Below are 14,256 nucleotides of genomic sequence, written 5' to 3'. Positions count from 1 at the left end.
CTTTTATTCATTATTTCTAATGATCAATAACTAAAGGTTTGCTCTGAGACAGATGGTACAGGCGAACATATATACAAAAGAAGTAACAACTAAAGAAAAGAATTCGAAGGACTGGCCTAGAGAATACCAATTTACGAGTATTTATTGTCTTCCGGATTCGTATTACATTAGGTTATTCGACCACCATACAGGTCACGTCCACGGTGACGCGCTGAAGGCCAGGTTCGGGGCACAAATCGCTGACGCTGCGCCCCAGTTATCGAGATAAGTCGAATATCCGTGGATTTATTCACATATATTCGCCGTGTGTTTTAATTTCGGTTTCAATATATTTTTAATTCCGAATAATACGTGCCACTTTCCTGTACACGTATTCTCCGGATTACGAAACAGAAATGTTATGGAATTTTAGGGCATAACACGAGGTTTTCACGAAATCCGTCCGTAGTTGCATCGTATATGTTGACAATGAGCTTTCTAACGAAATATATATTTTATTGATAAATGGTTAGAACTAAAAATATCTGCCTATAGCAATCACCAATATGTCATATGTAAACACATGATACCCGCTCGGATTTTTAGATCTTGTGACGGAAATTTTCAAGTCATTCTGTCACCTCCGACTCCACATAACCAAAGGCTATTCATTTAGACTGAGAAAGAGGAAAAAAGAGACTACCGAGCTACCTCGCGCCTAGCTAATTCGCGCCTCCTCCTTCAGATCACCAATGGTAGTACCCCGCCTAGTGCCCTTTATGTCACAAAGTTTGATGTATCCTAGAGTTTTTTAATCACTATATCGTGGCTCTATAGCACCTGGTCCGGCCCGCGTTCCTCATTCCTTTTCCTTGTGCCAAGGAATGCCACACGGAATACTGAACTGCACAAATTATTTTCATAAAAAATGGATAAAGACCCTGATTCCTCAGATAGGGAAAAAGAAAACAAGATCGACAGGAAATTAAAACGTTTAAAAGAAAAACTGAAGAAGCAAGAACGAGAAATTCGACATACGAAACACAATCGTAAGTATAACCTAACTTTCAGTGGCAGACCCAACGACAGACGCTCGAGCAACTCGCCGGGAACAAGTTTTCCCATACAAAAAACAATGTTTTTTAATTTGGCTGAGATGTGCTGAACAATGTTCAACCATTCGCTGAGCGGATAACGGAACAAGTTTTCCCATAGAAAACAATGTTTTCACACCGGAGAAAATTTAACCTACAACAATCAACGGATGATGGCACAAGTCTCGCAACGGAAAACAATGTTTTCAGCATCACATCCCTTGATTTGAGAACAAGTTTCTCCAGCCCAAAAGAAAAAAAAAACAAGGGCAAAAGCGGCAATTTTAACAAACAGGTATGTCTTTCCAGGCGATCGACGGGACAGCCCATACGGGTATCGGAAAACATCAAGGAGGCGATCGTCAAGTCGACGCCATCGCAAATCCCGCAGTCGCTCTTCATGGAGATCAAGATACGATCGAAAACATCATTCATATGACTCAAAAAGTCAATCCAGAAGCCAATCACTACGTAGATCAAGACGACACTCACCTCATGGTTCGAGTAGGTCTTCAAATGACAGACAGTCTGATCGATTTTCCACGCACTCCCTGGAACACACACCAGATGACGAGTCCCCTGGAAGAGCAACAAATAGGGGGGGGGGGATGTCGAGGATCCCTGCCATGGTGACATTGTCTCCAATCAAGATGACCATTTCTCAAATACTGGAGCTTTAAACAGCGTCTCTGGACACAAATCTCCCGATTCGAAGACCCCTGATCAGTCTCCTGGACCAGGATCTTCCAAGGTGAGCGCTTCAAAAAGTAGTGATACAGAACATTGTACCACAAAATGAGGCGGACCCAAAGCCCAATGAAACATCGGAGCCCTTGGACCCAGAGGTTCTGGCAGCCATGGGAACACAGGTGGATCCAGACAAACCAAAAGGACCACCAATTCACAACGACATCCTAGCACGTTGGAATGGCATCTTGACAGAGGGTCTACCCAAAGGGGAGATGAAGGATTTAATTACAAAATATCCTATACCTGAAAATTGCAAGCGCTTTGAACCTCCAAAACTGAATGTAGAGATAAAAGCTTCTCTCTTGGATCCCTTGGCAAAGAGAGACACAAAAATGTGTGAAAAACAGCAGAAGGTGGCAGTGTGCCTAGCAGCTCTAGGAAATATCACAACAACTATCTGGCAAACTCGCTACACTGTTAGCTCTAACAACTGGCCAACGAATGCAGACTCTTATAGCTATTGATATCAGAAACGGTTTGATATTAACAATAAGATCCTAAAACAAGTAAGTGTAGTTCATTGTATCCGATCTTCAACCTTCCAGGCCATTACAGAGTTCATTATTCAATTAATGTGTCGCACTTCTTTAAACATCTACCATTGGTGATCTGAAGGAGGAGGCGCGAAGTACAATTAAATAATTAAACGAACTTACCTAAGCGAAGTTCTATTATAATTGTACGTAGCACCTCCTCCGAAAGATCACTCCCACCCTTTAGAATAAATAAATAAATTCCCTACTATCTGTAGATAGTCCCAATAAATCACAGCGCGACACTACTTTAAAAAATGAGGAACGTGGGCCGGACCAGGTGCTATAGAGCCACGATATAGTGACTAAAAAACTCTAGGATACGTTAAACCTTGTGGCATAATGGGCACTAGGCGGGGTACTACCATTGGTGATCTTTCGGAGGAGGCGCTACGTACAATTATAATAGAACTTCACTTAGGTAAGTTCGTTCAATTATTTAATAAACCTCACGGAAAACGAAAATTAAATCTAACGGTTGCTACCTGATATGCGTGCTATGTTTTAGGAATTTAGACAGCAAGAAAGACCGCTTCACGGCAAATAAATCGATGAAAATTTAACATATAAAATTAGGATAATAACTCAGTTTAACAGTGTTGAGATAATAAAGAGTAGATTTGTGAGTTAAGGAAAATTTCGTTAAGGGGTTATTCTCATGTGAGCATTTCAAAAAATCGATTTTTTTTTTTTTAATATTTTGACAGTAAAACCTATTGAAAACATGCTGTGAAAAATTCAGACCGAAATTCATAGTATTTGATAAGTTACAGCTCATAGTAGCCGACGCGTCGTAAGCGATTGTCTACCAGGCTTTAAACTTTAAACGCGTTTTTCTCGAATCATCATTTTCTGAAACGGTCAAGGTCCTACAAGAAAAAGTATTCAACCGATTGCTTTAAAATTTACATATGTTGTTCTACTCATTTATAGTTATCGTCCCTACCACAATTGTTTATTTTCGACAATATCTTCATATTTTTTTTAAACGATTTGTAACGAAAAAGAACGAGATTTTCGTGATTTTTTTTTTGAAGTTCGATATTTTTTTTTGTTTTCAATGAAATTGATTATATTTGGTAGGGACGATAGCCACAGATCTACTGAATAATAATCCATTCGATTTTTTTATCTCAGACAACATGAACAGCCGTTATCATCTTGACCAGTGAACTACCTTTTTTGGTTGGGGACTACTTTGACTTAAAAAAAATATATGTTAAAAACGTAAAAAACGCCAAAAAAAAATTTTTTCGTATATTTCAAACTACAAATAAAAATATATTAAAAAATCAACATGATTGAAGGTTGTTGTCGCATAAAAAAAAAATTCCGAAAAAGTGGTAAAATATAGGCGTTCACATGAGAATAACCCCTTAAGCGAATACTTGGGGGTCTTTTCACGGAAATTTCGGCTAAAAAGCAGGATATCACCGCGGAATAATTTGAGCCAAGATAATGTTCTACCCAGTGTTACCTGCAACCTTTTTGGTTTGTCGATCATGTGAGTACAGAGGATGGGTTGAAATACTTGCGGTCCCTTGCGCGAAAGTGTTAAGGTTGTCAGTTGGAAGGCGGTGGGGACAATCACCCCGTTGTCGAAACAGATCGCCATTGGTTGAAAATATACGATTCAGTTAAGTTTTAGGTTACGTTTGTATAGTCCTAATTTCTCTCCGGAGAGTACCCTTGACAGAGAAGCTACTTGATTCAAGTCGTGAATAAAGCCAACATCCGCTTAAAAACCTCAGGTAAGTAGCCAGCTACCGAAAAATGCCGACTAAAGTCACAAACTACTGTTTAGAGGTGAAGATGATCAAAGAAACACCCAAAAGAACAGAAAATAAAATTTAAAAATTCAAAATATCTCGCAGCCAAGTCCCGCGAACGCTCGTGCGTTTTACTACCATCGCGTTAGCGGGGGGGCTCCGTTTGTACTTTTTCAACTGTACAAATGATGAACTGTAGAGAGAATTTTCAAACGTTGAGAGCACCGGTGTGCAGGGATTCAACTATCGAAACAAAAATGTGGCTGTACATGTGGACCCAGCGCCACATGTACAGCTTACCTTTTTGTCTCGACAGTTGGATCCCTGCACACCGATGCTCTCAACGTTTGAAAATTCTCTCTACAGTTCATCATTTGTACAGTTGAAAAAGTACAAATGGAGCCCCCCGCGTTAGCGCCTCATGGGCGTATACGCAAAGTTCCCTACCGCGACGCAACAGGTACGAGCATAGACACGAGGTTCCGCCATGGCACTTCCTATCAACGATGCCAGGCGGGGGGCTCCGTTCGTACTTGTTCAACTGTACAAATGATCAACTGTACAGAGAATTTTCAAACGGTGGGAGCACCACTGAGCAGGGGATTCAACTGTCGAGACAAAAAGGTAGGCTTTACATGTGGACCCAGCGCCACATGGACAGCTCAATCCCACGCGTGGGATTTTCATGCGTAGCTCCCTCGCACAACTACTGCTACTGGTTATGCGTGCAACTACAGGCTCAAAGGTGGCGGATTCAATAATTTCTAAATACTATTTTAAGTACAGAATCAATTGATTTTAACAAAAACAAATACAGTACTTCCGTATTTGATTTTTGTCTTTTTTCTTCCATATTGATGCGTATATACTACAGGTTTTTATACTAACAATATTCTTTCTGTCGCCTTTCGCCTGGTGTTGGATATTTTGATGTATTGTTGGATTAATAATTCGGAGAGTTAATCGGGAAATTCTATCTCATTTTTTTTGATGCGCTGCGAAATTTATATATTTTTTTTTTTTAAGAAAAAAGGGGTAAAAATAAGAATGGCGACCGTCCGAGGGTTGCGAGGGAAGGAAAACACAAGGGTCGGGAGGGAAAGGAGAAAAAATGACCATAGTGAAAACATGAGTTTTGAGAGTCCCGAAGGGTGGAATCATGAGGGTCATAAAGAGGAAAAAAACTCCTAACGGTTTAAAAAGGGCTGGCGAAGGTCATCAGGGGCGAAATGAATATAGAGCAGAAAAAAACCAATCGCGTGAATCACGAAAGGAAAAAAAATCACGAGGGTCACGTGGGTGGCAAAACCAATCATAAGGATCATAATGGTGAAAAAAAGGAATTCTTGCTGCTTACCAAATGGACGGCTCTTTGAATGAATGGCTCTTCTGACAAGAACTGAAAGCTCCTTAAAAAAACATAAAATCAATTTCAAGATGGAATTGCGCAAAGTTGGCATTTTGCCACAGTGTTCAATTATGACTGATGGGATTAATAACTCATAGACTCACACCATTGGAAGACTAATGGGAGTTGTAACCTATAGACACACCATTAAAAGAAATACCGCGGTATTTGAATGGCCAAGTGATTTTCTGAATCGCGCCAACTCAAACTGATCAGACGCATTTATCACATACCTGCAAAAAATGATTGTACGTCCAACTTTACTCATGAGACCAAAATTCGAAAAAGTCAACTTGATGTGACAAATTCTGGGATTTATAGCTCCACGATGCATTTTCATATTATGAGCGGGAGAGTAGAGTGGGAACGGGAGATAATTTCAGGTGATGAAATTGCCGTACTATTCTTCTCCCGCCGGAGAGCAGCAGAAACATATGGTAGGACAACCTCTTATGTTGCTCTGAGAGCAATGCACCCGGCAAGGCTTCCCTTCTTATTCATACAACTACAATCCTGATAAGCCGAAAGGGATATGTTTAATCGAAAAGTGGCTCAGGACTTTTCAATTCTGCATTCCGCCCTTAATGTCCATGGAACATTCGCGTGTGAGACATCGGTGTAATAAGAATATACTTACTGTTCATCGAAGATGCCTTGAATTCTCGAATCACTTCGATGAATGAAGCCTCGAGGAATATTATACAAAGTCTTCGGTACTGTGACATACGGACATCGTTTCGATTGTTCGATATTATTGGTAGTCCTTTGCGTATAATCGTCGAATATGGTCTTCTCGATTATATCTCTTTCACCAAGAAATAGTGAATTACCACGGAGAGATGTTGTAACCTTTTTGTTGCGGACCTCTTTTCTATATGGTGACTCCGCTAGATCGCCTATGAGATCGCTGTAACCCTGTGCATAGATCAATTTTCGCAATTAATTAGTAACTCATCCTAAGCGATCTTTGAAAGGAGCCATTCTTATGCATTTCTCCCCAGAGGATGTCAATAAAGTGATTGGCTGAAAAAATAGTATATGCATCTACATAGGAAATTCGAGAGAATGCTCCCGTGCCGCATTATCCAGGATCTATATACTCGTGGAATAATATCCACAAAACCGAGCTATATGCTAAATTGGTTATGAAGCTGCACCCACCTTCACGCAAACACTTAGCGCTATTGTGGACGATTTCTACGAGTAAGGTTGGCCATGGTTCCCCAAAAATTTTGCTGATCAGTGGTCTTTGTATATCCCATGAAATATTTTCGCAGCCCACAACATCGACCCACAAAGAATGCACAAATAAAGCATTTCTCCAATAACCTCTGCTATTTTGCGGAACGGCCTTTCCGCAAAAGTCAGCAGCAGAATCGGGTCAATGGCCACCGACAAGGAAGAGGTGAAAATGGCATTATCTTCCCCCACTTTAATTTCATCAAATTTTTACCACCAGAGACCACTCGAGATTCGCAAAAAATTCAGTTTCCAAAAATCCTGTCGCGAGATAAAACTGATTTCTGAGTGAAAACATGGATTTTCGGACTCGGTCCGATTCACGTGCGGGACCCACACGTCTCCCACTGCCCCATTTCGCAGCAATAGTTGCGCGAGGGAGGTGCCCATGAAACCCGCACGCGTGGGATTTTTGCCCCCGTCGCATCACTGCTATTAGTGTCTGCATAGGTATATATGAGCTGTTTCTTTCTTCCGCTAGGGAAACAACTTCCTGTTTTAGCAACAGTTACATTAAAAGAATACAAGTTTGGCGCTAGCGTTTAAAAAGGCGCTGCATTTAAAGTTTGAAGTTGATAAATTTCTACAAAATTACAGAAAATCTCGAAATTTTAGGGAATTAGGAAAATTATCAGTATGCTCATTTCAGCTAAGAATTAAAAATTATCGGAAAGCCGGAAAAGTAGGAAAACCCGAACAATCGAAAATATACGCAATTTAATAGAGAATTTCACTAGGGACGTGAATTGACGATCGGAAATTCGGATGGTCCGAAAAAATATATCTGCTACGATTATAGTTTTTAAAAAATCTACATTTTTATTTTTGATTATAGATTTGTCTTGAAAATGGATGCGGTTTTATATGAAGAATTTAATTTAACGATGTACAATGATCGCAATCTTAGCACAAAAAAATACAAAACTACTAGTGATGCAGTATTCACAAGAAATATAAATAGATTTAAATCAAAATTGTTCATTTCACACTTTAGCTGCCATAGACCTATTGTTTCAGTTTTAGAATTTGATGAAAATGCTGATAATGATGATGTAAGAGTTGTTGAAATTATGGATGAGAATTGATAAATTTTGTATTTACTACTTACTAATATTTACTCATTTAAATGAAACCACTTCCTTCGAATATAGTTTCTATATTATTATACTTCATGTCCATTCAAAAAGTGTCCACATTGCTTTTATAAACTTGATTTTTTATGTACAATTTCTCATGTCGCGAGCGCACCTAACAATGCTCACCCAAAAAAGTGCCCAACGCGCCATAAGTTCAAGTTTTCACTTCTGCCTGCACTCCCGGAGTGCAACGAGTTTTTTTTATTATTCTAATCGTCAGAGTGCAGAGGGAATGACCCATTCAAAGTTTAGGGAAAATTAGAAAAGGGATTTATTTATCTGTCTTTTGGGGAATTCGACCTCAATAGTTAGTTATCTATGTTTTCACATTTTGCGAGATTTAGAAAATTCAATGGCATTAGAAATTTATGTTTAATGAAATTTTGCGGATATTTGACGCGTCTCGCGGTTTTTTTCACTTTGGCTTAATTAGGCTGTTGGGTTTGGGAAAAATTATCGCGTTTTAACCCTTCTTTCATCTTCGCGGAAATGTGTAAGTGCAATTGACATACTGTCGCTCAAATAGTGGATTTACGGTGTAGGATGGGTTTGTTTTAGGTTTTGGGTGGAAGGTCACGTGAACAATTACGACCGTTGCTCTCGCGTGAATTGCCAAAGGTCGAATTACGTGTAAGGTATCTTTAATATTAGGGCGATAAAAATATTCTATAGAATCGAGAAAATATTATTGTGCTTCAAGTATTCATTTACGTTTCTCCTATCTCCGGAGATCCCGACAATACGGTGGCGAAGATAAAAATCGAGTCATGCGGAAATTCTAACCGTTCGCGCCAAAATCCTACGTTACCGGCCGTAGGCTAAAACAGCGTTATCATAGCGCATGGGGCGCTACGTTCCCGTCTCTCGCTGTGCGCTAAACCGTCACTTAGCAACAGTATGTGCGCAGGCTTCGACAGGACAAATACGTGTTGCTTCAGTGTGAATTAGATTAAGTGTTAGAATAGTGAATAATCGTAGTCTATCGAGAGAGTCGCAATCGAGAAGTCACCGAGTGAACAATTGATCATCAGGACACTCCGTTGAGGACCCATCGAGGACGAAGTCCAACTATTCTCGAAATACAGTTGATACTGTTTGAGGGTGTGTGTAACCCGTAACCGTGAGTTTTTCCATTGTCTAATAATGGTAATTAAAGATTAGAATAACTAGTCCTGAATTCTCATCTCAGGGTAATAGTTATTGTTCTGGTTAATTTATTGAGATTATGCTCTGTGCGGTAGAGCCTAAATACCGCCAAAATCATGCATTTATGCCTTTTGCGTTCTTACACCTCTTTTTTTTGGTTTGGGAATTATTAACCTTTCCCATGTCCTGCCAGGGTTCCGTCATACCCGTGACCTTGGAGATATTATGGATATTTTGTGAATTTGGGTTAAGAATTCACAGCTTAAAAATATGGTTTGCGCTAGTCGCCTACCTATTTGGTTTGTCGTTTATCGCCTTCTCGATTTTTTCGAGTTTTTGTGCCTTTGGCCTTGTGGTTTATTTTAAATTCCAAAAATAAGGTTATTATGGATTATCAGGTGTATTCCAAATTAATTTGGAATTATCTGCAAATTTTGTCTTTTTACCGGTATTCCTATGGAATATTGTGTCTGCGTTTATCGCCTACGGATTTCTTCCCTTTTTGTGCCTTAGGCCATTGCGACTACACTTCGCTACCCAAAAGTGTCGAACGATTCATCGTTTTGTGCACGAATTTAAGTTTTGTCTACGTTACGCGCCTCCGCCGAGAGTCTCCCGCGTATTTTTTTCTTAGGGTCGCGCCTCCCTATATTGTATGTCCCGCGTCCGTCATTCTAGCTGCTATATGTTCGATTATGCTCTCGGAACCCGTATGATTTATACATTATGTTGCGCTAGATTTTCTGTTATTAATTGCGTTTATGACGCCTCGAAATTTGTTGTTCGGATTTATTTAATGTACCGATCAGGAATGAGTTGAAATCTTAATCTTAAAAATCTTTAAAATTAATAGTATTTAGCTCGACAGTAAGATCATTGACCTTTCTTTTGTTCTATTTGGTTTTTGATGAATTTAATGGATTAGAATAGGCGGATAAAAGCGTTCGGGTCTCTCTCTCTCTCTCTCTCTACGTACGATACGCCGCATTCCTTAAAATAAATACAATAATGAATAATTTGGAAAATCTATCTCTCTCTCATAAAAACTAGTGGGATTATATTTGTATTTCTTTATCAAAATGTGGAATATTCGAGAAATTATTATATCTAGGGTTATTATTATTAAGAGATGAAGTTAATATAGTTCCGTAAAGGAAGATTAAATATGTGTTGGGTTCGAGTTTATTTATTGAATTAATAGCCCAGTGATCAGTATGCCCCGAACCGCCCCTCTCTCCGCAACCTACATCCTGAGCAGTGTAAACATTTACCTACCACCTTTCCCTTGACCCTTTAGTTTAAGTTTTATTACGTTTACGTTTCAGTTTAATTTTTTTGGTTCGTTGTCGTGAGTTATCCGCTTCGAGTACGTTTTTCGGTTTGTCTTTCCCGTCGAGACAAAGAACAACTGGCGCCCTTCAGAGCATTCGCTCCATTTTCGGACTATCAAGGGAAAAGGGTGGGTTAACTGGTGCATTTTATGCGAGTAAAAATCTACCACGTTACAGTGTGTGTGTGTGTGTGTGTGTGAAAAAATATAAAATTTGGTGGAAAACCGAACCTCAGGTGATGAAAGTATTATCTGGTGAATATGGCTTACAATCCGAGCCGAAACTATTTCTAATATATATGCTTGATTAGCAATAACATATCCAATAAATATTCCATTTAATTTGTACGACATTTTCTATTGCAGCTTTGAAATTATTACGTTCACACATTGGGTACCTGTTCGGCATCATGCAATGAAGATAACAGAGGCAATTCACAGGGTTATATTTGTAAAAAATGGAGTGGTACTGAAGGTTTCCGGGAGTTTGTTTAGATGCGGTGTTTAGAAAATTGGATGGGTCAAGCACAAAAATCTCAATTCTTCTTATTTCTCAAGAACAAGAAAAGCGCGGATATTATTTACGAAATAAATTCTCTAAGGAAGTTTTTATGATAAAGAGAAAACTAGCGGCAATTCCGATCCTGAAGAGTGGAGAGAATCCTGCCTTGAAAGCTGTGACTTTGAATAAGAAGAGGGTTGATTTAAAGAATACTTGTGCATTTGATAGTTTCACCCAGTTGTTTATGAGCACATTATTCGATTGCGAATATTTTATTTCTGTCCTGCAAATTTTTATGAACAGCGATTAATTGGTTAAAATGTTGATTGACGTGAGAAACAATGGAATAAGCAAAAGGCCATATCATTTACAAGCTGCGATTCTGCAACCAATAGCGACAGTCGGAGTCGAACATGCTGACTGTGTCGTTATTGATGCCCGAATGAAGATTGGAGGACTGCCGGACTCTCTTGAAAACTATTTCGGGCTTTAAAGAAGTCTCCAGATGTGATACTTGCAATTTCCAGAGTGAAATACTGTTCCCAATTACAAGTTTGAATATTGAATCATTGACAGCAGAAGATTATAATGTATCTATTGGGAATAACATCATTATGTCACAGGATAGAATTTGCAGTCATTATCGACGGGAACCTGATGAATGTTCCGGTAGAATTTCCAGTGACCTCACAATATCAGGTACAAAATGATATGTAGATAAATATCATTTGGTGATACATCAAATCGCAAAAAACTATCTACACTTCTCATTTTTCAAAAGGATTTGTGATTTTTGAACTTCACCTCAAGGATTAGCTTCAGAAAATACGTTTAAATGAAATCCCCAAGTCTATCTAACTTTTAATGATGAAAGAAGAATATTCGTTGAAAAGGATTATAGGATTTGATGCACCGCATGGTAAAGATGACTATAATAGTGAAATGATTGGACATTACAAGGCTTTTTGTTTTCGTAATCATAAATGGACGTGATATGATAGAAAACTAACGAAACCCGAGACAGGTCTTACATTTCTCCTCACCTGATATTCTATCCCGGATGATCGAGGGAAAAATATATATAGGAAAGCCATAGAGCCGTCATTGAAATATTTCTCTGCACATTTGACAACGAATTTGACTAGAATTCAAGAAAAATGTGCGAGACGTTTGCACTCCTGGAGGTGCAATTTTGTTAAAAAGATTAAAATGCTGTGAATCGTTAGTATTATGACAGACTTATATAATTCGAAATAAAACTGAGATAAACGAGGTAATATTTTGAAGTGCTTTAAATAAAAAATAATTTCAATTCTAATGCCTTCTCTTCATTTATTTTCCGACATCTGGGATTTGCACACAGGAATTATTTCACTTATTTATATTGTTCAGTTATAGGAATTTTTCTCGAAGCGTTTGCACAAGGATCCAAATTTAAGTATGTGTAAATAGAAGATTCCAAAAGAAATTCAATTCAAGTACTGATTTTTCAAATTCTCCATTTTTTTCCAAAATTGATTGCTCAACAATAAGTGAAAAAAGTTCATCCGGTGGTGGAATAAGAAAAGTGTTCAGATGTCTTCTTGATGGAATTTGACGATAGAGGTCGCCACGGCATTATTCCCATTCTTTCCGAATTTTTTGATGGTATCGAAAAGCCCAAAAATTTCCAGTACAGAATATACGGATGCCTTAATTTACCGTTAATGGCCATTTTCGAGTTTTGCTAGGCAATATTTTTAAAGGACATACAAAGCACAAACATATCGGGTAATATAATACATACATAATCTTAATTCAGACGGTTCTTGCATCAAGTTATCAGAGTGCCAATTAGTTAATTTACACATAAAAGCCCAAAAGTTTCTATTACGGAAAATGATAAGCACATAATAGGCATATACTTGCCAACTACAAAAAATGAAGAAAAACTCAATACCCGCCATAATTTGGTATTTAGCTTACAGTCCATTTGTAGGAACCACTATAAATGCATTAATTTGCCGCTCATGGCCGTTTCCGATGTTCGTTGGGCAATGTTTTTAAAGCACATAACAAGCACAAAAAATAAGCACACGTAAGCAGTTAAAAGTCTTCACTAATTAGATGTTCTGCTGAGTTACACGTAACCGAGCAAAGTCTTAATTATTTGAAAAATGGTAAGAGCCCAAAAAAACTAAAAGTGGCCAAAAAAGCACATAATAAGCACGTTAATACTGAAATATATGGATTTGATTTTTTCATTTGTATCCTGTCTCCTTGCCGGAGCTATTTTGAGCAGATACATAGACTGGGATAGAATATATACGAGGTGTCTATATAGTCGATAGAACGAGAATAAGAGTGATTTATCGGCCGCGGGGTGCTAGGCGTATGCTCTATAAGATTCCGTGTCTTCACATCTGTGATGTTGCTTCTCGAGCGCTACCAAAGATACCCCATAATATAATGACTTGGCATGTGCGGCCGCTGTGATATGGTCAAACGGAGTTTGGTTTGTGAGGATTTTTTATTTTGCTCAGTCATTGCTCTTTTATCGAAATACTCCGGTCTTTCCGCGACTTATTGCATCCCTCCCGCTGATTATAGCCACAATCATGCAAATTTGACTGCATTGACTTTTCATCTCTTTGACGCAAGAACAACTTCCTTTAACCAGCGTCTCTTATTCCTCAGGGTAATATAGTGTGCCGATACTTACCGTATCGAGGATATTATCGATTGTCCGATCAATTTCAAAAAACCACGGCACCCTCTTCCTTATTATGTCTTCTACTGATTTATAAGGTAGAGTAAATCGGGATAAAGTTAAGAAAGCTGTCAAGTTGGCAGTGTAGAAGGACGTTAGAATCGTGATGAAAATCCACCATGTAGCGAAGACAAATCGTGTTGAGGCTGAAATTTCAATTAGAGTAATTAATTGATAGATGATTTCTAGATGGGCAAAGATTTATTAAGCGCAAGATGAGTAATAAAATAATATTCAATTATGCAAGATATTGATTTACTCTTCAAGTGATACTTCACAATACTAATAGATACAGTCAGTGACGGGGATAAATCTAATCATATCAGTCTAATGGACCCGAGCGGTTGGATTCGCGTTTCAGTATTATCCACTTCAATAGATTAACCACTTTTATTTATTATTTCCAATGATTATTAATAACTAAAGACTCGCTCTGAGACAGAAGGTATCAGCCGAACATATATACTGTGACGTAGTATTTTACCCGTTACGTGCCCTCGACCGTTTCGCGGGTTTTGAGACTTCCACCAGGCGGGAAGTCACCTTCAGTGGCGATAGTTCCGGGGACAGCGAAGAATAGGGTTCTCATAAGGGCAATTTATTTGTTACATTCTTTGTGGC

The 14,256-nt window shown here is 38.6% G+C and overlaps 2 protein-coding genes across 3 annotated transcripts in view; one reads left to right on the top strand and one right to left on the bottom strand.

Annotated features, from left to right (window-relative positions):
• Positions 1–14,256, bottom strand: part of LOC135168043 (uncharacterized) — a 46,635-nt gene that overhangs the window by 8,757 nt on the left and 23,622 nt on the right. Inside the window, exons 6-7 of the mRNA XM_064131924.1 lie at positions 13,588–13,781; positions 6,171–6,448 (exon numbers count right to left, since the gene is read on the bottom strand). Coding sequence (XP_063987994.1) covers positions 6,171–6,448; positions 13,588–13,781 — 472 coding nt within the window. The remainder of the gene's footprint in view (positions 1–6,170; positions 6,449–13,587; positions 13,782–14,256) is intronic.
• The window catches only part of LOC135168868 (uncharacterized), a 62,459-nt gene continuing 57,021 nt past the window's right edge, over positions 8,819–14,256 (top strand). The window contains exons 1-2 of one of the 2 annotated variants that reach the window (XR_010300107.1): positions 8,819–9,028; positions 10,751–12,506. The gene's annotated coding sequence lies outside the window, so the exon portion shown is untranslated. Of the gene's footprint in view, positions 9,029–10,750; positions 12,507–14,256 lie in introns of those variants that run through there. The other variant, XM_064133473.1, reaches the window with a different exon arrangement.

The sequence above is a fragment of the Diachasmimorpha longicaudata genome, chromosome 1 (genome assembly GCF_034640455.1).
Source record: "Diachasmimorpha longicaudata isolate KC_UGA_2023 chromosome 1, iyDiaLong2, whole genome shotgun sequence".
Lineage (NCBI taxonomy): Eukaryota > Metazoa > Arthropoda > Insecta > Hymenoptera > Braconidae > Diachasmimorpha > Diachasmimorpha longicaudata.
Note: the sequence above shows the minus strand (reverse complement) of the source record. Positions and strands in the feature narration are given on the sequence as shown.